A 26871-nucleotide genomic window follows, 5' to 3' on the forward strand; every position below is an offset into this window, starting at 1 on the left:
TGAAAACCTGTCAAGAAGTGATTGCAGTTCCTTACTTGTCTTATTTGACAGATTATAGCTCACCCAGTCCCATTTTACCTGTGTAAATACCTTTAAAGGGCCAATGCAATCCATAAAATGCAATTTCTTTCTTACCAAAAATTTATTGCAGCTCCTATCTTGCCACTGAAAGGCTGTCTCTGCCTCAAAATGACTTGATTTCATTCAAAGTGATTATATTTGACAAATTATATCTCACACAGTCCCTGTGCAAATACCTTTAAAAGACCAATGCAATGATAAAATGCAATTTTCAACTTGCTAAAAAGTAATTGCAGATGCTATCTTGTTACTGAAAGGTTGTTTCTGCCTCAAAATGACTAGATTTGATTCTTAGGGGTTGTATTTGACATACTGTAATCATTTTGTCATTTTGACCTGTGTCAATACCTTTTAAAGGCCAATGCAATGCATAAAATGCAATTTTCAGTCCCTAAAAAGTGATTGCAGTCCCTGCGTCAATATGCGGTGGGCCCACATACAAAATTAAGAATCATACTTTCCTGAATAAAGATGCTACGTAAATACAATATTTATTCAGAATATACATTGAAAACTCACACGTCCCTCCTCCTCTCCACATTTTATTAAGCAGGAGAGTTTCAGTCACAGTCATGATGTATTGTAGCAGGCAGTCATAGCAAAAAACATTCAAAATAGTTGGAAACATTTTTGGAGAAAAATATTTGAAATAAGAAAAAACTCATTCATTTCAATGTCAAAAAAAAGCGCCAAACTACAGTTGCAAGCAAACTATAAATCAAGAACTGAGATCTATACGAAGCTACAGTTCATGACTTGATAATGCAATGTATTTTTTTAAAAAATGAGCAAATAGAGCAACACTTGCAATAATGAGACATTTTTCAATCATCCAATAAATGAAAAAGTGCATATGCGTTGTACACATCATAACAGCTACAGGCACTGTACTACATCTTACCTATTCATGCCTCTGTGTCCCTGCTGAGACACTGCCGGCATGAAGTTGTGACATTTGCAGCGGACATGTGTATGGAGCCAAATATGTAGGAAAATAATGTACTATTGTGTGTGCAGAGTTCTGAGACTGCTTCTCTTTCTCTACGTGTGCTCAAATTTGTGATTGTGTCCACAACTCTGTAAAGCATACTCAGGTTTGTGAATATGTTGAGACATTTCTAAATGTTTGTGCATGTGTGGAAAACGTAAAAATATTTACCCATAAACTCAATGTAAATGGCCTTTTAATAATAAGTGACACATGAAAGCATTTAGCTTTAAGAGATAGCAAAACACTTTGACTTTTGCTGCACTCTTATCGTGCCTGAGATCTGTAAATGTGTGAGGTGATCTGTCTCATGCTAGTGCCAGGAAGTCTGAGTGTTGTATTTCCTGGGTGTATCCGAGTCCACACCTCTAAATATAACGAACTTTAGAGTTTTTCAAGTATGAGGCGTGGCAAACCTATCAGGTAACAAGAATGCAGGGCCCAGAAACATCATGCAGTGGTACCGAGTGGAAGAAAAGTGTTTTATTGTGTATTATTTTTACATTAAATCAATAAAAGTATCATCTTGTATATATTTGATATACATGACAGTGACAGAAATGAGATCGGTATGTACCAATGTAGACTGAGAAAGTATTAAACTAGAATTAGCTCTTTACGGTTGTTTGCCTCTGTGCACCGGTCATGTAGCATTAACAGTTTACATCCACGTCTGTAAAGACATGGACTAAAAACATCTAAACAATTAGCACAGTTTCAAGGTCGACACCCAAAATTAGTGTCACCAATTCAGTATCTGAATCAATGTGTCCCCCTCTGTTCCTGACTCATGATGCTGTACTAAAGTATTGGCCAGAGAAGTATTTTGCATAAAATTAAGATGTCACAGTTGACCTTTGGCTTCTTGGATATACAAAACTTCATTATTATATCCTATAAGCCATTTGTTTGAAATATGAGCGTATGAATTCTTGAGTTATGGTCAAAAACACGTTTAATAAGGTCACCTTGATCTTTGACCACCAGATTCTAATCAGTTCATTCTTGAGTCCAAATGGACATTTGTGCCAAATCTGGGGAAACTCCCTCAAGGTCATCTTCAGATATTGCGTTCATGAACATGAGACAGATGAAAGGTCACAGCGACCTTGACCTTTGACCACCAAATTCTAATCAGCTCATAGTTGAGTTCAAGTGAATGCTTCTGTCAAATTTGAATAAATCCCCTCAAAGTGTTCTTGAGATATCACACTCACTAGAATGAGACGAATGCAAGGTCACTGTGACCTTTGACCACCTAGATCTAGTCAGTCTGTCCTTGAGTCTACTTTAACGTTTGTGCCATATTTGAAGAAATTCCCTTTAAGTGTTCTTGAGATATCGCGCTCACAAGAATGGACCAAACGTATGCACAGATGGACAGGCGACAGGCGACAGGCCAACACGATCTTATTCTCAATAAATAAAAATGCCTGATTTAAAATTTTTGGTGACAGTATTTCATTGTCAGTATTTTATGAAAGGTTTAGTAAAAACCCCACTTTGAAATTTCATTCATGATAAAAAGCCATTTACATTGAATTTTTTTAATATAAATTCATATATTTTCATATTCCTATACACATGTATAAATCTGTTGCACATTTGAAAGGTTTATGAAATTATTGCAAATCTGAGTATGCAGTACATATTCTCAAATCTGGGTCTACATTCACAGATTTGTGTACACATTCATAAATGTTGGTACACATGCAAAACTAAAAACACATTTATGGATTCCTGTACTCATTCACAAATTTAAGTACTTATTCACAAGTGCGAGTACACGCGTACTCACACCTCATCGGCCAGCTGCTCTCCCAAATGTTGGAATGTTCTGAACAAGGACAAACACACGTAGACCCTGTTTAGACCTGGCATTAGCATGCATTTCAGTGATCCGAACAAAAGTGGACAACCGAGACACATGCCGCTCATACCTGTCCTTTTCATGCGTCTCTACTTGTGTTCAGATTTAGTTACTGCCCTGTGCACAGTTATTATGTCCACACTTTTTCTAGTTGCTCTGTAGCATGCTCGCTGCTAAGGTTAGCAGGTGTGTCCGAACCGCTGTCAGCAGAAACGCGTCTCCTTCCATAAGGCAAAACAAGGGAAGGTAACGCAACACTTTGTCCAACTCGACATAAAATGAGTAAGTTACGGCGCATTAGCACAACCACGTCCTGTACCGATGACGTGGTCCTTGCCGGAGATGCCTCATGATGGCGTTTATACTACAAAACATATAATAAATATGGACAGAAAATGCGTCTTGGTGGCTGTTTATACCTCTATTTTGAGCTATCCAGGTGTGATCAGATCACCCGAGCTACATGCTGATGCCAGGTCTAAACAGGGTGATAGTTTAGGTCGGCCTGAGCAAGTAGGCTGCTAGCAAGACTTGCTAACGAAGAACTACTCCACTAAACTAAGATTCATAGTTAGTAGCATTAGAGGCTTTTAGTGCTGTTGTGCAGTCCTGAGCGTGGGTGAGCTGTTGTGCTGTTGTTGTTGTTGTTGCTCCCGCTGCAGTTCTCCTTACCCTCTGTCGAGGCCATGCTCTCCAGAGTTTGGATCTTGTTTTGCTCTTCTTTCATGAAGAGGTCTACTAATAGGATCTTCTCCTTGTGGATCTGGAGGCTGATGTCTTTGGGGATGTCTGGAATCAGCCAGTCCACAATGTCGCTCATCAGCATCACAACATTCTGGTCGAGATTGAAGAGAATCATGTCATTTCTTTTGTTTTTGTTGCTAACATTCATTATTTATATAAAAAAAGCACCATGTTTAGGTAACATAAAACATGATTTAGAATCCAGATTCTGTCATACCTATAGATGGGAATACATGTGATGTGGTTGGTAAACATGTTACAAGAATGTAATAACATATATAGTCACAGGATTGAGATGAGCTTTTAAATTTTTTTAAGTTACTCTCACTCGTTCTTGTTCTTGACCTCATTGCCCCTATAAAAACCAGAAAGTTAAAATCAAACTCACTCCCATGTCTGTAATAAACAAAGTCGATCCCTGAAACAACAATGCAAAGGATTAGAACGCAAATGGAAAGCAACGAAATCTGATGCCATTCACAGAAATCTCAAGGAACAAAAGAAATATGACTAAAAAGCCAAAAAAAGGCAAGATCATCTTATTTCTCAGGCATAATCTCCAAAAACCATCATAACCTGGAAGTTCTTTTTAACGTCCTCAGCTCTCTTTTTAATGAACTTATCGATTCAGCCCTGGAACTGTATTATGATTTAGCTGAGGAGTTTGCTGCTCATTTTACTGAGAAGATAGAGAGCATTCGGACCCAGAATTTACCTGATGAAAGAAATCTATCCATTGTCTATAATAATCCTGTTTCCCTCACACAGTTTCAAACCACTAACCTCTCAGGACTCGTGATTTAGTAACCAAATGAAATCCTCCACTTCCTTTTTAAACACTAAGTTTTCACCACTGTTGGTCCTCTTATTTTATCTATTAGTAACAATTCACTGACTTCTGGCATCTTTCCTAATGGTCTTAGACGAGCTATTATTCAAGCACTACTTAAAACAACCGGATCTGGATCCTCTTTTACTCTGCAATGATCGACCAATCTCTAAACTGTCAGTCTTATCCAAAGTGCTGGAGAAGGTTTTTTTCAACCTAATTAATCTCTTATGAATAATAATAATAACATTTTAAACGGTTTTCAGTCTGGTCTTAAGAGCCCGCTTTAGCACAGAGACAGCCCTTGTCAAGGTTTGCAATGATTTACTTTTACCAGCCGACAGAGAGCGCCACTTTTGACTATTTACTACTGATCACTGTGTTCTCCTGCACTGCCTAAAGTCCTTGGCTGGTTTAAAGAGAACAGCACTTTCTTATCTTATCTAATTCTTATCTCTCAAATACAACCGTCTCTGTTGTAATAAGAAGCACCATCTCTTCTGTTGTTCATTTTAATTACGGGGTTCCACAAGGGCCCATTCTTGGCCCACAACTATTTTCCATTTATATGCTGACACTGAAAGCACTGACCAAGCGATGGTGCTTGATGAGTTGGGGATGAGAATGGGCTGGTCAGAAATGTTGTTTTAACCGGGCCCTGCATGAACTAGATCGGCAATGCTTATGCAAAAATAGTTACCGTATGCTTCAGTGTAAAAATCCCAGATTTACATATAAAATTTAATAGTCAATGAGCTTTGTAATAATTCAATACAATTTCTAATAAATTCATATATAAATAGTGCTAATTCATACCAATCTGTTTGTTCCACCTTACCTGGAAAACAATGACAAATGCTAGTCGAACAGCCAGCACCGCCCAGAATTCCTTTGAGATCTCGTATGGAGTGTTTGACCACGGGGGTTCTCTGTAGTCTTTATACCTGCAGATACAAAAATACAGTTTGTTTCTTAAATTTTGACATGTGTTGATAATTCAACAACTGATTGTTCCTTAGAAGTAACAGCTGACTCAACTCCTTTTCCCACCAACTGCAGATGAGTTAAAGCCGGTCATTCAGTATGTTTACATGCACAGTTAAGTTGAGCTACAGTTATAGCTCCATTAGGCCATTTAATTGGCCTACTGTCCTTGTCCCAGTATACAAACACCAGGGGTGAATCGATTTATTGATGGGAGAGTCAGACAGGAGGCCTTTTATGCACAGATGTCCTCGGGATGATTCCCGAAATCCATCAAATCTGTCAGGACATTTTTATAACAAGCAAAAGTGCAGACTCTGCTTCCTCCCCAAATATTTTATGTTTCTGTTTTACCACCTGCAGTTACGTTTCTAAATATTTGCAGATGTGGCTCAGGAGCATGGACGTGTAAGCTATCCATATAAAAGTTACCACCATAAATCTCACACTCAAACGATCTGGTTCGCCCTGCTTGTTTTAGATTTATTGGTCCTCGATGTTTTTGCAGCCAGTACAACTTAGCACATAGCAACATATGGACACACACACTGAGTGATATACACATAGCAACCGACAGCAACATGACAGCATACAGAAATAAACAGTACAAAAAATATTAGAAAAAGTTGAATTATTGTGTTAGTTCAACTAAAACTGGACTTTTAAAACACAAGTAAACATGTTAGTCCAACTGAAATACGGAATACTGAATTTCTCGGAGATGGACTAATACACCTAGATAATGCGTTGGGGGTAGATTTACTCTTTCATGTATATGCCTCAACCAGAGCTGAACTGGCCGAGGCATTATGCACATGCTCCATAGTCCCCGCGCCGCGACATGCAACCCATTTGCTGATTGCTAACTTGTTGACCAGGTCAACTGGTAGAAGGTCCAATAGCAAGTAGCTGAAAAGGAGCATATTGCCACCAACCGCGCTGGAGTCAGACATACTTCCGTTAATAAAATGATTCACCCGCAGTGCTTGTATACTGGGACAAGCACAGGAGTCCAAATATTTGGTTTACTATCTATAACTGTAGCTTGACTAACTGTGCATATAAACTTACTAACTGTCATTGATTTTGTGAGTACTTGGTGTTTGATGGCTCTGAGGTGGGAGAGTGTGCAAAGGCAGATGATTTTGGAGCCAGTGTGTGTGATGCTGGTATGTTTGGTTTGTTGGTGATGGTTAACATGGTGAAGAAGCAGGACGAACAGTACTTACCTGAATCCAGACCTTTGAATCTGCCCACAGACTGAGTTTGACTGATTCTGACATACTAACATACATTTATTTTTTTGACCCAATAGTTTTGATGCCAGCCCAGTGGTTAGTTGCTGTAGTACCCAAGGAAATGGAAGTGAGATGAGTGTAGAAGTGAGGAAAATTAGCAGTTTAAATAATTACCCGTTAGCATACAGTACATTAGTTTCAGTAGCCCCTCTTATACAGACACTACAGAGCCGCTATGAAGTCTCCTCTTTTTCCCTCATTTGCACGTTTACATAGAACTAAACAACGGCTGCATCACGTCACTCCAGTGTGTGATTTTAGACGGCATGCCGGCATCGCAGATGCAACAAAACAGTGTCGACCTCTAGTGTAACATATAAAATATGCATTGGCAGCACATCCTCTGCTTGGAGGGTAAGGAGTAGGGCTCCTCCTTTGATTTAGGAGTAGGCCACTGAGATTGCTTCAAATCGAGCAATCGTTTTTTTCTATGCAGTACATTACTCTTTGCAGTTGCGGATGTGCAGGCAGCAGCACAGAGGGAGAGAGAGACCACACATTCAGGTGAAGCAGTGGTGAATTTACAGCTCATAGCAAGTTAATATGACACAGTCTCTGTCTTTTGTTAATATCTAGTGACGCATTTGCAACAAAATGAACCATCGAATTTTCATATTGACCAGCCAAACCCGGTTCGACTGGCATAATTCTGAGTTGGGAAGCGCCCTAGTTGTTCTTCTTCGTGTTAGCCACTAACTGCTAATAGCTGCTTTTGAAATCACCCGTGGTGGATTGCACGCCTAACACGCCGTCAAAACATCACACCTACCCTTTACATGGTCCTGTCTTGCCAGCTGTCCTGTTTATACATATACCATTTTAGGGCTGTTAATGCCTCTTGTGGCAGCTTAAAGGTGAGACAACTCTCTCCCCCCATTCTAAGATAGTGATGAAGATTACATACAGAAGCAGCATAACGCCGTGATATTCCTGCTCTGAACAGGCAGTGTAAAAGGGTGGGGCCTGTCAACCGCCGTCTCCTGTCCCGTGGTGATAACGTGTGCATTGTTGTAAACATGCTGAATGTTTAACTCTTGTTTTCTAGTCTGATCCTTTATGAAAAGAGTTATGCATGACTGCACGGGATCTTTGAACAGGAATATTGCTCCACTGATTCTTTCAATATTGGTCTCACCTGATTAAATATACCTAGCAACACCTTTCTAATGACAGCGGTACACTGATGTTTCAGATGTTAAACATGGTTTGATCATGAAATTGTGCACTGAATCAAATTTCCCACCTGCACATCTCAACAGGGTAGCCGAGGTGCATCGGATCCGCGGCTTCTTTGCCCTCCTGGAAGTGGCTGACATTAAAGTAGGACAAGGTATGGTTGACAAATCCATGCATGGAGCCATCAGGGCTGTACATGTACTGGTAGACCATTCGAGGGATGAAGTCTGAAGTGAAGGAGATGACAAATGCCTGGGGATGGTGGTTGGGGAGGTGGTTGAGAGATTAGGAGAAATGGGATTGTTAGAATGTGTAAACACGACATAGTGGAATGAAACAACATAAAGAGTCAAGTTAAGATGAAACAATCCACTGGACACGAGTTTTTGAGTTGAGGATGTTTCATCTGATTTGCTGAGTCCTTGTACTTTTTTAAGTGTCTCCTTAAAACCCACCTTTATAGGAAAGCCTTTCTACAGAGCAACTCTATGTGATTTTATGAAAACAATCAGCACAGCAGCAGCAGCAGCGGGAGTGCACTTTTACATTATTATTAGTGGCTCAGAGGTAGAGCGGGTCGTCCTCTAATTGGAAGGTCAGCGGTTTGATCCTCTGCTCCTGAGGGCAACATGTTGAAGTATCCTTGGGCAGGATACTGAACCCCAAGTTGCTCCCGATGCCGCATCATTGGAGTGTAAGTGCGTGTGAATGATTACTGAGAAGGAGGTGGCACCTTTTATGGTAGCCTCAGCCACCAGTGTGTGAATGTGTCTGAATGGGTGAATGTGACAATGTAGTGTGAAAGCGCTGAGTGGTCAATAAGACTAGAAAAGTGCTATACAAGTACAATCCATTTACCATTTAAATTCAGTCAGATGCCTCTGCTTAGCTAAGTTTCTCAAAACTTAAGTTTATTAAAACATCAGCAATGGGGCAGAAACATCTAACTGGTCTTTCTGTCATCAGTATCAATGCAGAACTCATTCAGATTCAGATAATAACCTAATAAACCACCTCGCAGCAGGTGATGCAGACGTGTTCCTCTGTCAAGCCTCCAGCTGCTGCTGAAAAATGTCTGTTCCACGTGCATCTGACAGATCTGATCACGATTCAAACCAGGTCCTGCCATCCGGCCTCACGCTGATTTATGCGACTCCAGTGACCCTCACACAATTTCCATGTGACTTTATTTACAGATCACATGACATACAGTGTCTCTAACTGAGGCATTAGGATAAGACTTAAAACATCTTAAACTCTACTGCGACACTTGAGCATGGAACCAGACCTTGGGATGAGGATGTGTGTCTAAATGAGCTCAAGTCAAGGTTTTTTTAAACCCTTAACCACATGTTACAGTCCTCATCTGCAAAGGGAGCTGACTCAGGTGTCCTCCCGGGACCCACGTGTGGAGCTGTGGTCACATGATAACTTTTAAGTGGCGGGCAGTCAGCACTTACTATGAACCATTCAACACTTAAAAGATTTCTGCTGATTCAACCTAAAGACAGGAGCACGTTCAGAGAGAGACTGAAGAGCTGACGATCGACCAGGAGACAGTGCTCAGTGAAAAAAGATCACATAGCACAATCTGATGCCAGACACCAGACTGGGTTACAGGATTACCCACAGTCACATACAACCACTTGTTATCACATGATAGGTGTTGAGTGTTGTTGCTATTTGCTGATGAAGATTTGGAGATGTGTTGAAAGGTCTGACAAAGCCAATAACATTGTGTGGAGATTATTGTGTCACACTCACTACCAAAGACCAGAGGTCTTATTTATAAAACGCTGGATTCATACTAAAAGGGTACGTGCGGACAAAAGCTTAAAGTATTATTCCGTAATTATGGGGCACCCAGTAGCGTGCCTAGTGCAAAAAAAGATAACTACAGATTTTACAATACACATATAACAATAAATTGATATACACAAGTTTTACTTACATTGATGATGACAGCCACATTGGCTACCCCTCTGAGTAAGTTGTACCATATACCTGTGGAATGAATATGTTTACAGGTACGTTTACAGCAACAGCATTTTAACAAAGATGTCCTTTTACTATCAGGTACTTTCATTCATTTATTTATTCATTTAAGTATGTTGATTATAACTCACCAATGTCTTTGGCTCTTGCTGCCACTGGTCTTCGTAACTCAGTCACAAATTTCTTGGCGTCAAGTCGTATTTCAATGATGTTGTTGAGCAGAGCAAAGAGCGGAGCCAGAGGGAAGGATGCCACGAACAATGTCACAAAGCCAAACTGGATGACTGAACACGGAAAAAGAGAGAAAGTCATCACCACTAACATCAGCCTTACATCTGTGAGTGAATCCAGTCTGGTCTAATGTTAATAACTCTAAAAGTATAATGCTGCTGCTGTGTAGTGTGTAGCGGTATCACGTGTGGTACTGACTCATTTCCATGTATTCAGGTGTTAACCCAGCAAATGGTTCCAGGAAGTGGTCAGTTTCGCATCTCTGCAGCTTCTTCTGTCTCTCCTCCTCTTGAAAAGCCACTTGCTTTGACCGAATGTAGCGAATCAGCTTCTTTAGCTTGCTGAGGAAAACAGCAATTTGAGAAAGACCATTTCAGGTTCTGGTCTTGAATACTTGATGAAAGGGATTATGTTTACATTCATAAAATGTTCTGTTTTTTTACTCTTATCCTGAAGAAAATATTCAACAATATTCCTACTAATCTGTTTGCATGTTTAATGAAAAGAAATATTCCACTGATATTCACGTTTACATGCAGCCATGCTCCAATTAGTGTGCTCTGACATGTCATGTATCAGATCAAAATATAGAAAAGTGGAATGACTGGATCCCACCTGTCTTATGAGAAAAGGCTATTTTAGGAATATGGCCTAATTCTGAATATCCAAAGGGAATATGCTCTATCAAATTCAGAGTACTGTCATATTCTGAAAAATAATGAAATATCAGTGTCCATGGAAACATGGTCACTGTTATTTGTAACAACCAGTTTAGAGTAATGCATACTTACGGTACTCCAATCTCAAAAAGGTTGTTCTGAATGAGCTGCTTTCCCAACATGGTGATACTCAGCTGGATACACAGCTCCATCAGACAGCCTCCATGAGCACACTGCAAAACAGTCCACAACTACAGTTTACCACAGCTGAAAGGCATTTTAACAATTGGTCCAAAGCAAAACAACATCAGCTATATGGAAGGATTTGAAAGACTGAAATACATTTTTCATGACAGCACATAGACAGACATGTCTGTGCTGAAAAATAAACTACATTAACTGCTACACAGTTATATGCCTCTGTGCACCAGTCAGGTTGCACTTACAGTTTACTTCAATTTCTGTGAAAAAATCAGCACAGTTTCGAGGTGGGCGCCCATGGCTCTTGAGTTATGGCCAAAAACATGTTTGTGTTTCTAATCAGTTCATTCTTGAGCCCAAGCGCACATTTGTGCCAAATTTGAGAAAACTCGCTCAATGCCATTTTCAGATATTGCATTTACAAAAATGAGATGGATGCAAGGTCACAGTGACCTTAACCTTTGGCCATCTGATCTGATCAGTTCATCCTTGAGTCCAAGTGAGCGTTTGTGCTACGTAATTCCCTCAAGGTGTTCTAGAGACGCGTTCACAAGAATAGGCCAGATGTACAAACAGATGTACACCCCAAAACCCCGATGCCTCAGAGGCATAAAAACATGTAATGTGAGTGAGACTGGTAGCTACAGCCCTGCATGGTTGATAGTTTGGTGATGGTGAGATCTTTGGTCAGTGTCTGCAAGGTTGTGGTTTTTTTCTGGAAGCAGTATATGACCCTTACACACCCCAGGTACAATCCAACTAACAAAAAAATACCACTATGAAGGATTTGTTCATTATTGTTGGATGCTCTATATATATATGTTTAATTAAATATTTCAAAGGTTATTCATTAAGGTAAGAATGAACAATGTAAATGTCAAGAGTGGAGGACAGTGGAGTTTGTGCTCCACACCATGTAATCATGGTGCTGAGTCACATAAAATAAATCAAATGAAAGCCAGGATGTTAATGCTTGATATAAGCATGTCAAAAAAGGACCATAACTATAATCCCAATAGACATATATGGTTACAAAAAAATGTTTTGAGATCACTTGTAAAAGTTTAAACCTTACCTCTTCCATTCTGTAGGATTCAAATACATACAGGTAGCTGCCTGGTCTGCCTACAAGTCTAGATGGAGAAATAAATGAAAGGGTTAAAAGTTAATATTAACCATTATTTACCTTAAAACTTTTATGTTATCATTTGTGCTATTTGTTGAAAGTGAGTGCTTTAATATATAAGTATGATGGAAAAATACAAAATACACTTAAAAATACCAAGAGGTTACCAACCTTCCCCTGAAGAAAGCAATGTAGATGATGGGGGTGAAAGCATTGACAAACTTGAGGATGAAGGTCTTGAAGATAAGTCGTTCTTCAAAACTCTTGTCTGTTTTAGGAACCTCTAAAAATGAACACACAATTTCCTTAGATTTTTTGCAGTTTGCAGTAATAAACACACAATACCATCACTTCTGAATACAGAGGTTGGGTAGAGTTACTCGATCAGAAGGTAACAGTCTCACATAATCTGAGTGCGCTGGTGTTATGCACATACTCATAGCACAGAGTTATAGTTACTACTAAGTTTTAAGTTTCTAGTTATATCTTTTCAAATGCATAACAATTAAAGAAGCAAGTTGTTACCAGTGAAAATCTGGGCTCTTAGACTCCCTTTAACAATTATTTTTTACAATTATTATAAAGAAAAAACAGAATCATAAAAGTAAGAAACAAAAAGATAATCCAAGACAGTGCAAATTAAAATATAAAGACAGAATATAGCCAAAATTAAATATAAAATGGAACTACACATTTGTGGAAACAACCATAGGCCACAGACCCCCACGCTGAAAATGCCTGCACACTGACTAAAGGGTAACAGACTGACCCACTAATTTTCCTTTGTTAAAAAGTCCCATTATTATCTTACTGACCTAGTTAACGGCCTACAACTAACCTTAACTTACCTAACACAGTGAGCCATCGGGCCACAGCTCCGTAAACCTCATCCAGAATGAGGATGACCACCAGGTTGATGATGGCTGCGGTGGTTTTAACCGTCAGTTGAACGTGACTTCGTGTGACCGGATTGGAGCTCATATGAAGAGCGGCTTTGGTGGAGATCCGGTAGAGGATCACACCAAACACGATGGCAAACGTAACACCAATCTAACAATAGCAGGATTATGAACAGAATACCACTGTGAGAGGAAAGAAATAATCACCACAGATGTACAGCGCATGCAGACAGTCAGGTTCTTCTTACCATCAACAGCATCATGACAATGTTAGTCATGTAGGCTGGGAGGCGGTCTCGACATGTGAGCTTCTCAACCTAAAACAGATGAATACAAATATCTATTAAAAACGTAACATGTAGCTTTAGTAAAGTGCACTGTAATTGTAGATGTTAAGATAACATTGATATGTTGTCTTTTCTGAAACATTACAGCAGAAACATGTTCTTTTCTCACCATAATACTTCCCAGGAATAGCAAATCTTGATTTCCAGTTGAACTGAACGCAAAACTCTGACGGAAAACCGCAAACTCCGTTAGAACTAGTATTACATTTAACCTGATGGTCCAAATATTCAACTAAACAGAGTTCACTGATGCTTCTCCAGACTTGGAGCCAGTTAAAGAGGAGCAACATGCAGTGTTTTCACTGTAATTGTAAAATATATTGTCCATTTATTATCTGTATCTTCTTAGGCTTTACAGAGTCATGAGGAGCCTATCCTGACCGAGCCCATTCTCATTCCACAGTCCACAGATACTATCGCTGCTGCAGTGATTTCGTGTGTGATCCAGACGCCAAAAGCAACCATTTGGTGGTCAGGGTTGCAGAAAAAGTATTTTAATTACAAACCTAAAAAAACAATATCAGTGTAACTGTACACTACATGAAGGTGCAGTAGACCAGCAACTCCAGTGCTCTGCAAAGTAAAATTTACTACATTTATAAGTGGAGTGTGGTGGCTTTGAGATTACAGCTGCAGTTCCCTGTTGGAAAGGGTTGCTCGATGGCACAAGAAAGGAGTGAAAACTTTCTGAATACAGTATACTTTTAAAATGATAAAATTCTTTTTTTTTTAATGTGACTAAAAATTAACAAGTTTTTAATGAGCGCTGTGTGGTTTAATGTAGTTGAAGCAGAGGATTTTCTACTCAGATGTTATCATAAACAATGTGATTGGGGTAATAATTACCTTGTGCTGTGATTTTGGATCTTTGCTCAGAGACTTCTGCATGACCCTGAATTCATATTCGGCTCTGGGGTGATCCTGTGATGGTGACACAAACGGAAATGACACACATAAACAGTGAAACACAGAGAAGAGCCGTTAAATTTAAGTGAAATACAAAAGGGTATAAAAAGTATATGCATATGGTAGAAAAGACGATTCTGACCAATTACTGTTTTTGAAAAGGCATTTCAATAAAATACACCAATCACATTAAACAGATGTGAAGCGCAAGAAGACCTTATTAAACTTTATAATACAATCAAACAACTGTTGGACAAGAATAAAGCCAAAAACCCCCAAAATTAACTACAACGTCCCATAAACTGCCTCACATACTGGTAGCACTAGAAATGCTACGATCTTTGATCAACTCAACTTTGTGTCTTTCTGTCTTTAGTTTGTACTATGTTTAATTGTTGTTCATGTTCAAAATAAAAATTAAAAAAAATCAGCTGTTTAAAAAAAACATTACACTTCACTTTTTGTAGATCCTGGAAAGACTTTTGATACCATCAACAAGAATGTTTTATCAAATACATTGTGTTCTGCTTTTTGATTACTCTGCTGATGGTGTCAAATTGATGGTTACTAATGATGTCTCACTGGGATAAACATTGGACCCATTTGCTTTTTATGTACACAAATAATTAATTTTCCATTTCAACATTACAATTGTAGGTTTTATCCTCCAGTCATGTGTGAAATGGAAGAGCTCCTACCTCCAGGCCATAAGGATACTGAATGATAACCTTGCCTAATCCTAAACATGACATTTATTTATTATTACTACTACTACAAATTGATGGAACTGACAACCACTACATCTTATTGAAAACCATTTTTTATGATTTCATGTGACAATTAAACTGTACTGAATTTAATCAAATCAGCCCTTCCAACCCCTGACAGGTGGCAGCTGCTTTCTCTGACAGCTTTAGGGAGAAAATCAGGTTGATACACGATAGTTCAGCCATACTCACCACCTGAACCACTGAAAATGTTTTTATCATAACATTTCCAATGAAACACTGTGTTAAAAACAGGGAAATGAACACTCACAGCTGGAGTGAAGGTAAACAGGAAAAACATGTCAGGAAATAACCACAGCGCTACAAGAGAGATAAAATGATATTGTGAAAGGTGATAGAAGCAGTTTATGGAGCTTGGGAGTGGGATTTTTCTGTCATTACGTTTTTAATGACACTCATATTGTTATACTGAAAAAAATGGAATTACTAGTAAATTACTCTGATTATCAATGTTTTACAGTTGTGATTAAATATTAACATCTTTGCAAAATTTCTAACAATAATAAATAAAAACATTTTTTTAAATTAAATGTCTCTTCTTAACTTTTTGTCAGATTGAGTGAATCTTTAGGCTGTAGTTTGTGTGTTGAATTGGACTGAAATATATTTTAAGCTGACCCTATTTGCCTTATTTTTTCCATTTCCTGTGGTAGTAAATCGTTTTCTGGCATCCTTCCCAGGCTCCATTCAGTGTGACTGTCAGAGGAAAAAAAGCACCAGTGATAAAGTCAGCAAAGCGATTTGAAGCAAACACAAAGCCCTTTATTCTCTAATATCTCTCACACCCAGAATACAGGGTTTTAAAAAATTAAACTAGCAATGTCTATTTAACTTTTTATGTAATTGATGGGGGGAATTAGGATTTGTGAAGTGGTGTCAGTTATGTGTGTCATAGACACATTCTTACCAAACACTCCTCTTGTGTTTGTGCGTGGGAAATGGTATATGCACGGTTTACATGAGTGAACACAACGTTTAAACATGCGGGCCCTGAGAAGTTTTATATCTGCAGATACAGTAAATGAAAAATAACAGCAAACGTAACTCTAAAACAACCTGCATATTGTAGTTCAGTGTATTTGAGTTTTAATTAAAACTCGGGTAACACTTCATTTGGATATTCCACCTACAGACAGTTTATAGAGTCTCTGTAACATTTCAGCTGTTTCTCTTTGTCTATGGATGTTTATCTATAGAGTACATATGACAATTCAAACACGTTCTCGTCACATATCGCCGCTTTGCAGTGGACTTCAACGTCTGTATATTATGCTCTCTGTATTTTTCTGAATTTATTGATGTTCCGAGATGCCGCTACCGTGATGTGAACACAAGCACATGGTGGAATTACGCTGCACGTGGTTATGTTTAGGCAACAAAAGCAGATGGCAACCAGCCAGAACGTCAACAAACACACATGCTGGCACAGATGGTTAGGATCAGGGGAAGGAAGCTCATTGTAAAGTGTAGAAAAAAAATCACATTCAGACAGGAAGCGAACACCGAACCGAAAGTCTGGGCTTTGCTGGACACATCCACAGCCCCTCTTACCCGCCCTGTAGGCACTCTCGCACTCCTTATATTACGTCGTTACCGGCAGCGTTTCAAGATGACGCTATCATGCCGTGTATCATGCACGTGTGTGTAGCATGTGGACGTGACAGGTGCTGTCTGGCTATCCACCAACATATAATAACATGCAATACGATGCAAAATGTGGCGTTTGGCGATGGGATCTTACGCCGAAAGCACTGACAAAGCGGCGGTATTTGACGACATGCCTACAGATTTTCAGAATTGTTTATTTGAACTTGAACTATTCATCCAAACTATGCAGCATAGGGTGACTCAAAGGTCCCTACATGTGCAAGCAATGCTATAATGTGCTAGATTTATAAAACATAACATTATTAAAGTAAGATTTGGCATTGGGTATTATTTTTTGAAGGCAACATTTTATTTTAAAAAAAAAAGAAATTGTGACTTATTGAAACTCAGTGAAACTAATATTAATGTCAAGATATTTTCTGAGGTCAGAATACTGCTTAAATGATGAGAAAGATGAAGTTGACTTTGTAAAATGATTATTTTTTTGTGTAAAATATCAGAATTATAGATATGATATGAATTAGGATAAATGAGAAAACCTCAAATATGCTGTGAGTGGAACAAGGACTCCATCTGCAAATACCATTTATAGTAACACACATAAGTCTTGTGTGACGTGTTATGATCAGAGGTTGGCAGCAGCAGCAGAGAGGCTACAAAGAGGAAAGAGAGGAGTTTATCTAGTAATAGGAATTTATCCAAACCTTGAGAGCTTCCTGTGAAAAATAAACAGAGGGAGAGAGAGAGAGAAAGAGAGAGAGAGAGGGGCATTCATTTTACCACATTTTTTACTTTTAACTCAAAGAAGAATTTAATATATTTTAAATGACTTGTGAAAACACAAATGAATAAACTTATAACAAACACATGAACAACAAATGACAAAAACATTATAAATGGTCAGTAGGAATGCTTTTGCCTTTTTCAATGGCTGAAAACCTTTCCTGCATTAAATCATTTTCATTGTTCGCTGACCTGGTTTCCTATTTGTATTGAAGGTTTTCCTGATAACTATTAAGGTGCAAATCCACACCACAGACTTTGAAACCAGAGTTGGGTGTGATCGTAGCAGGATTCTCCCTATTACTTGTCTAACAACAAGACAGACAAGCAGTCAGACAATCAGGCAGATTAGTACAATTTTTTTAAGGAGTAAACAAAAGTGTACTGCACCAGCAGGCTGAAGGTGAGGTCATATGAACTCATGATACAATGGTTATGGTCACGTGTGTTTGCTCAAGTAAACATTGCACAAAACATATTAAGATCAAACCTGATTTCAGATCACAAAATTGACGATAATTAATGGTGATGTATACATTAATCAGAGTATGAAAAATGCCCTCTGTTGTCTTTGACAAAAAATTAAAAAAAAATTAAACCAGTGTGTGTACCTTAAAAATTCAAAAAGACAGAATTATGGTGAGACTAAATATGTATTTCTTTATTTTCTTTAAAACCTGGCTGGGACATTATTTATCATGATGGTTTTGTGCACGGGCAATTCAGTACTTTAACTTGAACATAACTATGGAACCAGCTTTAGATTCATGCAAACTTGTAAGACATGTAGCAGAATACATGCATAGAACAGCTGATTATTTTCTCAATTTTTTGCATGTGAAGCTCACCTTTTCCGTGTTTTCTCTGTTAAATCATCAAGACACCACTCACCTCCTCATCTTCAAACCCAGTCAGGTCCCACTCATAGTTCAGTCTCATCTGCCTCCTCTTCCAGTGCTCCATGAACATGGCAGCTTTAAACCAGACAGAGTACATTTAGACAAATTCACAGAGGGACTCAGATACTGACACGTATTCATAGTACACATTTTAAATTTAAATCTTTGGAAATTGGGTGACAGCATGCGATGGGGAAAAGAGGTCACTTGTGGTAAGCACAATGGATACAACTTGGGATGCCCCTTTAAAGTAAAAGATTCAAATCATCAGTCAGAGACCCCTCAGTTGAATGAGTCATTGTGCTGTGCAATGTACTTCTAGGGACTTTTGGGCTCCAGATTTTACTAGGGAATGAGTGCTCTTCACTTCCACACTACTCTTTTATACTTTTTACACATTTGTGCTCCAATTGTTAGCGCTATTAGCTTGTTTACCATATTACATTACTGCCGCTGTCACACTGAACATCCAGCTGAGCCCCATTCAAACTTTCAAACTTCATATGGAAAACAACATGAATCATTGAATATTTGTATTGAATTGTCAAAGCTGATTCAACTGACATAATTCTGAGTCAGGGACAGTAATAGATATAACTGCACATTCACTCACCCCACAGAGCCATGAATATAGAGAAGAAAACGGTGGCGGGGTTGTCGAACAGGTGACTGGCACGGGCAGTTGCACAGGCAGTGCTGAGTTTCCAGTAGCTGCACACTCTGTCACACAGAGGACACATGGTGATGTTGTTCTTTGGGTGGCAGATCTCCATGCTGGAAAACATGTGCACACACACACACACGCACGCACACACACCCACACACAAAACCCGAGCCCACCATCCAAGTACACAAGCACACATTTCCACACAGCAACAACAAGAAGGAAATACACATTAATACTGATATGTATACTGAAATTATTTTAATGGGGGGGGGGCTATTTTAAAATCCATCCTTTATATTTATATGTATGTGTATATATATATATATATATATATATATACACTGGATATTTAAAAAAAAAAAACATTGAAAAAAATGACTCATAGTTTTTTATTGCTATATTTTGTGAGTAAAATCTAAACCTAAATCAGACCAGATGTAAACACCAGTCTCTCCCGTGTACAAAGCATGAACTCCTTGTTATAGCAGTCAATCCTCACTGCTCAATGTCACTAATTTCTACACACTGCTCCTTTAAATATTTTTATTATAATGGTAATATGAATTATATAATTAGTGTCTCTCAAATCTAAAAATAATGATTTAGTTTCAAAGCAGTCAGGTAATGAATGAACACAGTGGGGTCATTCTGCAGCACACAGACAGGGGCTCTGGTTTTTCTTACTGTGTGGCTTGGTGTCCGGGAAGGACTCTGACATTAACACTTATTCTGAGTGTGTGTGGTGTGTGTCTTGCCGGCAGCATGTGTCATAATATCCTGTGGATGACGAGAAGCATGTGGTGGAAGGAAAGGAGGCCTTAGTTACCCCAACTCATTCATCAAACCTTTTCCTGTGTCTCCCTCTCTCTGGATTTGTTCCTCCTCTTGTTCTTTTGTCATGAATTCATCCACTTTGATTTTCTATCATTCTTACACTGTTAAACAGTTTATGTTTGCAACTGCATTTGGCCATTATCAAGTGCTAATATTTGATCTACACAAAAGAATAGTCAATCCTTTTGGGAATTACACTTATTTGATGTCTTGACAAATTCAATCTCATGTCTTGGTGTTACATACGGAGCCCAATTTTCCAACACTAATATGACAGCAAATTTTTATCTTTTAACCTTCATAGAGGTGTTCTCCAAAATAATCTTAACTCAAATAAATTATTTGATAGTGTGAAGGGGCAGTGTGAAAGATTTAGGGGGATTAAGTGGCATCTAGTAGTGAGAATTGCAAATTGCATCAAGCTGAAACTTTTCCTGGCCAGAATTTCTTCAGTGTTTTTTGTTCAGGAGGTTTTTTTTCCCGGAGTAAAATTATCTGCATTGGTCTCTTTCTCTCCAATACAAACAGACCAGGTGATTTAAACTTGTAAAAACACAAATAAAAGCAGTTTCACAACAAGAAAATCAGTGTTTGTCTGACGCTCACGTCACAGAGGGTCTGCTAAATACGGAGGCCAACGCAATATAGGTACTTCGGACAATTAATTCATAATCAAAATTTAAAGGAAATTTACAGGTTGTGGGGGGTTGAAAAAATGTTGGACTGCAGGAGAAAATATGATATATATGAATATCTAACAAGAATGATGTCCAAAATCAAGACATGTCAAATAAGACTTCACTGAGACACACATCAGCGGAGTGAATTCGGTAGACTGATGTGAGTTCACTTACATCAATTTGTCCAATTAAAGTATCTCACAGACTTTACTTCATGTCTGTGCACATTAAATAAAGTGTGTGTGTGTGTGTGTGTGTGTGTGTGAGTGTGTGCGTGTGTGTGTTTACCTTGGTATGTTATCATCGACTGTTGCACATCCATACAGAAACACAATGACCCCCACTAGAGAGGCAGGAATCAGCATCTGGGTGTACAGACCCAACCAGGCAAAATACAGACCAATCTTCTCACCAAAATACTTTCTAAAAAAAAACAACAGATGCTAATCATTTTCATTATTTGCATCTTTTTTACTTTTTATCACTGACTCACAAAATACAGACAGATTAAAAAGAACAATGCAAAAGTCTGACAATTAATCAGCGTACAAGTGATATGTCCTTACCGTACGAGTCCGATGGGCTGGTATTTGTAGAAAACACTGTAATTCGCCCATTCTTCATACAACAGCTGAGGAAGACAATCAACACTGCATTACTTGTTTTATCGTGCTTACCCTTTCCTATTTCCTTGAACTGCGGTAAGAACCAAGCTAGCTGGATTAGTCGCTGTATGTAAAGTTTATAGGACAAACAGAAATGAGATGGACGAGCCATCAGACTTGCTTTAAGTCTGTACGTTGAATTGCATGTTTAAAACTTTAAACTGTGCTGTTGGCTTCAATGTTTGATTTAATGTAATTATAAATATGTCATAAATAGTGTGTTTGTTTAGGGACTCTTTTCAGCAGTGGATTAATTTATATTTGGTACTCCGATGAGTATCATGTTCAAGCAGTTTATTCCTCTTCCAGGGTGAAAGATAAAGTGATAACAGAATAATGAGTGTGTGTGTCAGTGTGAAATCTGAATGTGCATGTGTGCGAAGCTGTAAAAAGCATGAACATCAGTGTGTGAAGACTTTTATAATGACTTTCATTAGAAACAGCTTTCTTACCTTTCTGTCATTGGGCTCTGCGCTCTCTTCATTAATATCTCCCTGAACAGAGAAAGAGATGAAACTAAAGCTAGTTACTGTGCACACTGAGACAAGAACATAAACCAGCTTTAACCCTTTGAAACCTGGGAAAATTGGCTTGACTTCTTTAAAAAAAAATGGGCAGAGGGATATGAGGAATTTAAAAAGAAAAAGTACAAGAAAATTACCCTCAACCCCAAAAAAACAAAGAAAAAAAAAACATACCAACCCTCCCCAAACAAAAAAAAGTAGGGTGAACAGGTAAACTAAAAAAAAAAGAAAAAAGAAACCAAAATGACCTGAAAAACTGCTTAAAAATTATACAGATTCTGTAAAATCTTAAATATGTAAAACAACAAGCATATATAGCTCTGGACACTTTTTCTTTGCTTTAAAAAAAATATTTATTCTAAATTTTATAATTTATTGCAATTTCTGGGACACTTCTTGCCAAGTTTCTGAGTGTTCAAAGGTTTATATATGTTTGCTTTATATATTTTATATATTTACATTACATGAGACTTGCCTGCACTTAATACTTGTGAAAGGAGGCAAAACAAGAAAAATCAGGTCAATCCAGGTTTCAAAGGGTTAATAAGTGAGATAGTCGAGTTTAAAGTTCAGTAGTAGTACAGTAGTAGTACTAGTGCTGGCATTTTTTTTCTCTTATCTTCTGGCGATTACAAAAGTTTGATTGATAACAACTGCTTCAAAACACGAGCATACAAGCACGATTTTGAACTAATACTACCTGCAGTACTAACCTGCTGGTGGCAGGATTAGTATTACTCACATCATGAAGAGGGTAAGCTGCTGTATAGACTCCACTTCCCAGGAGACTGGTGATACCTGCAGAGAGATGACAAACAGACGCAGGTGTTAATGTGGGTTCATATCCTCGCTCCGCAAATGTGACCACAGCAGAGTCACAGCCTAACAAAGACCCAGCTTTGCCATGAAGTTACTTTCCCATTTCTCTTACCATCGCTGATTAAACAAAGCACCGATTATTAAAGTGGCTGCTCTACACGAGGAGGCCAGTGATAGAGACAGAGATCCAGACTTACCCATGCTGTACTTGGCTTTGCATTTTGTTCTTTTTAGTATTTCAAAAACCTGAAAGGCAATGAAAAACAGGAGAACTGAACTAAATTCACAATGCTACGGAACAAAATATTCCTTGAAAATATTCAAGTGAGATTTATAGATACTATAATAAAACAATATTAAAGCTCTGCAATAGCAATAATAACCTCAACCAAATTCCTGGTGGTTTGTTCTAAATTTAAGCCTGAATGGTTCCAACAGTAGACCTTTGACATAAACTTTGTAGGACTGTGAATAAAAGGCTAATATTTTACACTGATAGCGTAAATGCATACCCATTTAGGGATTGGATAAACCCCCTGTACAATACTTATACTGCATTATCCATTGTGATAGTCTATGCATACATTTGTTAGCTAAAACGTTTTCATGGGGAGAGATGCAACATGTTGCCAAGGAGCAAATGCGATGGAAAGATCTCATTGCAGCCTTACGCCCCACAGGGAATAAAGCAAGTGGTTAACTTTAATTACACGATTTCAGCTGTAGCAAAAGTTTGACTCCTCATAGTAAACATAGCATAGCAACAGTATTAACATTACAATCAGCTTACTCACTGTAAATGCAAATGTCGGCTGCTGACTTGTTAGCCAGCGTTAACTAACAACATTAGCAGGGTGTTTTTCTTTATTCTCTCTGTTGTTGTAGTTTAAAAAATCTCAAATATACATCTTTAAAAAATTCCCTGATGCTTCAGGCCGTGACACATCAAACTGACATCTGAGAACTTATAGCGATGAAGGCCCCCCATGCTCACATTGCTGCGTCTCAGCCAAAAAGTTGCACAGGAAGACCCCCAACCGAGAGCCAAAAAGCATGTATGTTCTGTGCGAGGTTTCCCCGCCATACCGGACTGCAATCATCATTCAAAATGGCAAACCAGAAAACCACCAGTTTGCCAGCTAACGCTATTTATGCAGTTAGCACTTTAAAAACACAAGCCAATATTAAGAGAACAAAGCATCTTTATTGTGTGCTAGTGAACAGCAACACAAACCTTCAGAAAACATTTCTGTTAAGAGTTCAAGAGCTGAGCTGAACGTCCAATCGGAGTGATTTCACTCACTGACAGGCTCCACATCTGCCAGCACCAATTCAACATGCTGAATCAGGCGAAAAAAACCAACGAGGGTCATAATATAAAATACAAGAACCAACTGTGCAGGACACACCACGTTGGTGAAGGCCGCAGGCGTTTGACCGTCAGCTCGGTCTGTCACGGTCTTCGAACCAGGCTTACAAAAAACTGGCAGAAACACTGAGAACTGCAGGGTTTTACTAAACCTATTAGCTGTTTTAGTTGTTGTTAGCATATCTCAGGTCTTTCAAAAAACGGTCAGATTTTACTTTATAAAATACGTAGTAAATATCTGTCAGAAAATGTATTAGCTAAAAACCACAATGATGCATGAGTGGATCTTTTGTTATTGGTAGATACATTACAGACAAACTTTTCTGAACTTACTATTGAACTCCTGGTTTTGCTGTCAAAGAAGCAATCTTTGTCTGAGAGGTCAAACCTGTTAATAAAAAAACACACAAAAGCATGCACACTTGTTACTATCTGTTGTTACTGTCTACCTGTTAAAGTTCAGTCATCTTACTGTAGTGTATACCACAGTGTCACAACAGTAACACAACGTTTTTGAAGAGAAATTACAGCCCGCTTTCATTCCGAGTCATCAAAAGCCACCTTTCGTGTTCACGATATGCAGCTGGACAGCATAAGTAGAGGACAGAATTAAGGGTTGTTATTATACGCCGGTGGACGGCCAAACAGCACCTGACGTGGCAGCCTGATACACAGATGAGCGGCGTCACATGAGAACGCGGCTGGATGGACCCTGTTGTGTCTGCATGACACAACACAGCACGGCGTCGGGTTAAAGCAAAGCGGCGATATGTGACGGGCGTTTTTCGCCTTTATTTGATAGGACAGAGTGTGCGTGTGAAAGGGGAGAGATAGGGGATGACACGCAGCAAACAGCGGACGCCTGAGTCGAATCTGCGACTGCTGCGGCGAGGTCTCAGCCTCTGTACATGGGGCGCCCGCTCTATCCACTGAGCCGCTGACACCCCAACGTGTTGCAATTTAAGGTGTTTCCAGTCAGTCATTTTTGGACAACTGTTAAAATAATGTCAATGACACTAAACAATTCCAGCAATGTCCCAGACTAAACATCTCCCAGCAATGGGCATAATCCCATAATCCCTCTTGTTTCTGGCAGACTTTTGAAAAAAACAAAACAAAAAAAAAAACACGTTTTTACATCGTCTGTATTTGTATCGTTTGATTGTTGACTTTTATTTGAAAATTATGAGTAGTAAGTTACTGGTGTCTCTTAGAGTATGTTTTCCATCGCTACAGGTAAATTAAAAATAAACCTGCAGTTAAGCTGAACTGCAGGTTAATGTTTTCTGCCTCTCTTTTTCTGCCTACAGCGTCAGGACTTACAACCCTCCCTGACACCTACCAGGCGGGTGATAAAAAACAAAAACATGCAAGTCCTTGAGATGAATAACATGAAGGATAGAGATGTCAACAAGTTAAGTGAAAAGAACAAGAAAGAAAAACAAAGCAAGTCGGACATTTGGAGGAATTTCTCAAGAATATTACAGACAAAAAAAACCCAATGAATTCCAGAGACACCAGAATAACTGTAATTATGAATGTTATTATGCACGAGAACGTAATTTTGGTAGGTATGCATATCTTTCTTAATACCACAGTAAAATAACATGTTTTCCTTGCAGGAAGAGAGAAGACTCAATCTGTTGATATTCTATAATGCGGGCATGTGGTGAGAATGTCTGCAGGTGCGGGCTGAGGTGACACACACACACTCTCGTCTTTACAGCCATGTTAGGCCACAAGTGTCCAATTTTTTTCATTGAAGTGTAAAAGATGCACTTACAGGTGTTGCTTTTCTCTGGAGAAAGTGTGTGACAGGTGTTTGATGTTCTTGGGATGATGTTCCTCAACATGCGGGTGGAGCGGCTCAACAACTTTACTGACCAGGGAGCTGATCTTCTCTACAACACCACTCAACTGCTTGACTTCATACACCTAAAAAAATCCCCACAACACACACACACACACACACACACACACACACACACACACACACACACACACACACACACACACACACACACACACACACACACACACACACACAGAGAGAGACACGCATTGATATTTGAAAGACGAGCGATTTGAACTGGATGAATCAAAAATTGAAAAGTTGTGTTGAGTTGTGTAAAAGTACTGAACAAAACAGTAAACACACAGTCACTTGCTGAATGCTCATGCAAAACATCACGATAGTTTCCAGGTATTTTATTTGATCAACTATTGTAGAGATGAATTATTCTGTAGAGCCACTGTATATATTAAACAGTTTTTGATTTTTTGAGTATGAGTGTTACGTTCATTACGTTGCGTTGCGTTGCGTTGCGTTGCGTTGCGTTGCGTTGCATTGTGCTACCCTACGTAACGTACATGAAAATAATGACCCCAGAAAGAGTAGCTAGTGTTTAAAACAGAGGTTAATGGAGATCTTAATGAACAAACAAACAAACAAACCTGTGCCAGGGGATCATGTCACTATGGTAACAATGTCTGGAAACTAGACTTTCTCGTAGAGACAGTGGCCCTTTCTCAATCTGTGTTCTTGTCTGTTCTTGTGTCCTTATGAAACATCATCTTTTATGACCAAATACTGTCCTAATACATGATTAAAATTCTGTGTTGTTGTTGTTCACGCACCCATTTTATCGAGGATGCATCGGTTGGTAACCTGCGCAAACTTGACAGCACAAGTGTCCCGGTGTTCATTTCAGCAATCAAGCAAGGAACAGAAAACAGGCCAACAACTGTGTGTTTTCTTCAAATAATTTTCATTAACTATTCCCAGTGGTGGACAAAGTACATAACTCTTCTACTTGAGTCAAAGTATAAATACTTCTGCTCAATTATTACAATACAAGCGAAAGTTGCAGAGTCAAATTTATTTGAGTTAAAGAACTGGAA

General features: G+C 38.7%; 1 protein-coding gene across 2 annotated transcripts in view; it reads right to left on the reverse strand.

Annotated features, from left to right (window-relative positions):
* Window positions 1-610: 610 nt before the first annotated feature.
* Window positions 611-26871, reverse strand: part of ano1b (anoctamin 1, calcium activated chloride channel b) — a 36366-nt gene continuing 10105 nt past the window's right edge. The window contains exons 4-25 of one of the 2 annotated variants that reach the window (XM_042496052.2): window positions 25754-25905; window positions 24304-24358; window positions 22799-22847; window positions 22525-22580; window positions 21711-21752; window positions 21160-21224; window positions 20882-21016; window positions 19026-19186; window positions 18405-18487; window positions 17435-17446; window positions 14275-14349; window positions 13330-13398; window positions 13031-13232; window positions 12354-12465; window positions 12132-12189; window positions 10988-11088; window positions 10395-10537; window positions 10097-10249; window positions 9922-9974; window positions 8038-8222; window positions 5351-5456; window positions 611-3774 (exon numbers count right to left, since the gene is read on the reverse strand). In XM_042496052.2, coding sequence (XP_042351986.1) covers window positions 3520-3774; window positions 5351-5456; window positions 8038-8222; window positions 9922-9974; window positions 10097-10249; window positions 10395-10537; window positions 10988-11088; window positions 12132-12189; window positions 12354-12465; window positions 13031-13232; window positions 13330-13398; window positions 14275-14349; window positions 17435-17446; window positions 18405-18487; window positions 19026-19186; window positions 20882-21016; window positions 21160-21224; window positions 21711-21752; window positions 22525-22580; window positions 22799-22847; window positions 24304-24358; window positions 25754-25905 — 2322 coding nt within the window. In that variant the 3' untranslated portion in view covers window positions 611-3519. The remainder of the gene's footprint in view (window positions 3775-5350; window positions 5457-8037; window positions 8223-9921; window positions 9975-10096; window positions 10250-10394; window positions 10538-10987; window positions 11089-12131; window positions 12190-12353; window positions 12466-13030; window positions 13233-13329; window positions 13399-14274; window positions 14350-17434; window positions 17447-18404; window positions 18488-19025; window positions 19187-20881; window positions 21017-21159; window positions 21225-21710; window positions 21753-22524; window positions 22581-22798; window positions 22848-24303; window positions 24359-25753; window positions 25906-26871) is intronic. The other variant, XM_088079808.1, reaches the window with a different exon arrangement.

The sequence above is a fragment of the Plectropomus leopardus genome, chromosome 7 (genome assembly GCF_026936395.1).
Source record: "Plectropomus leopardus strain MGB_pleo_1.0 chromosome 7, ASM2693639v1, whole genome shotgun sequence".
NCBI classification, from domain to species: domain Eukaryota; kingdom Metazoa; phylum Chordata; class Actinopteri; order Perciformes; family Serranidae; genus Plectropomus; species Plectropomus leopardus.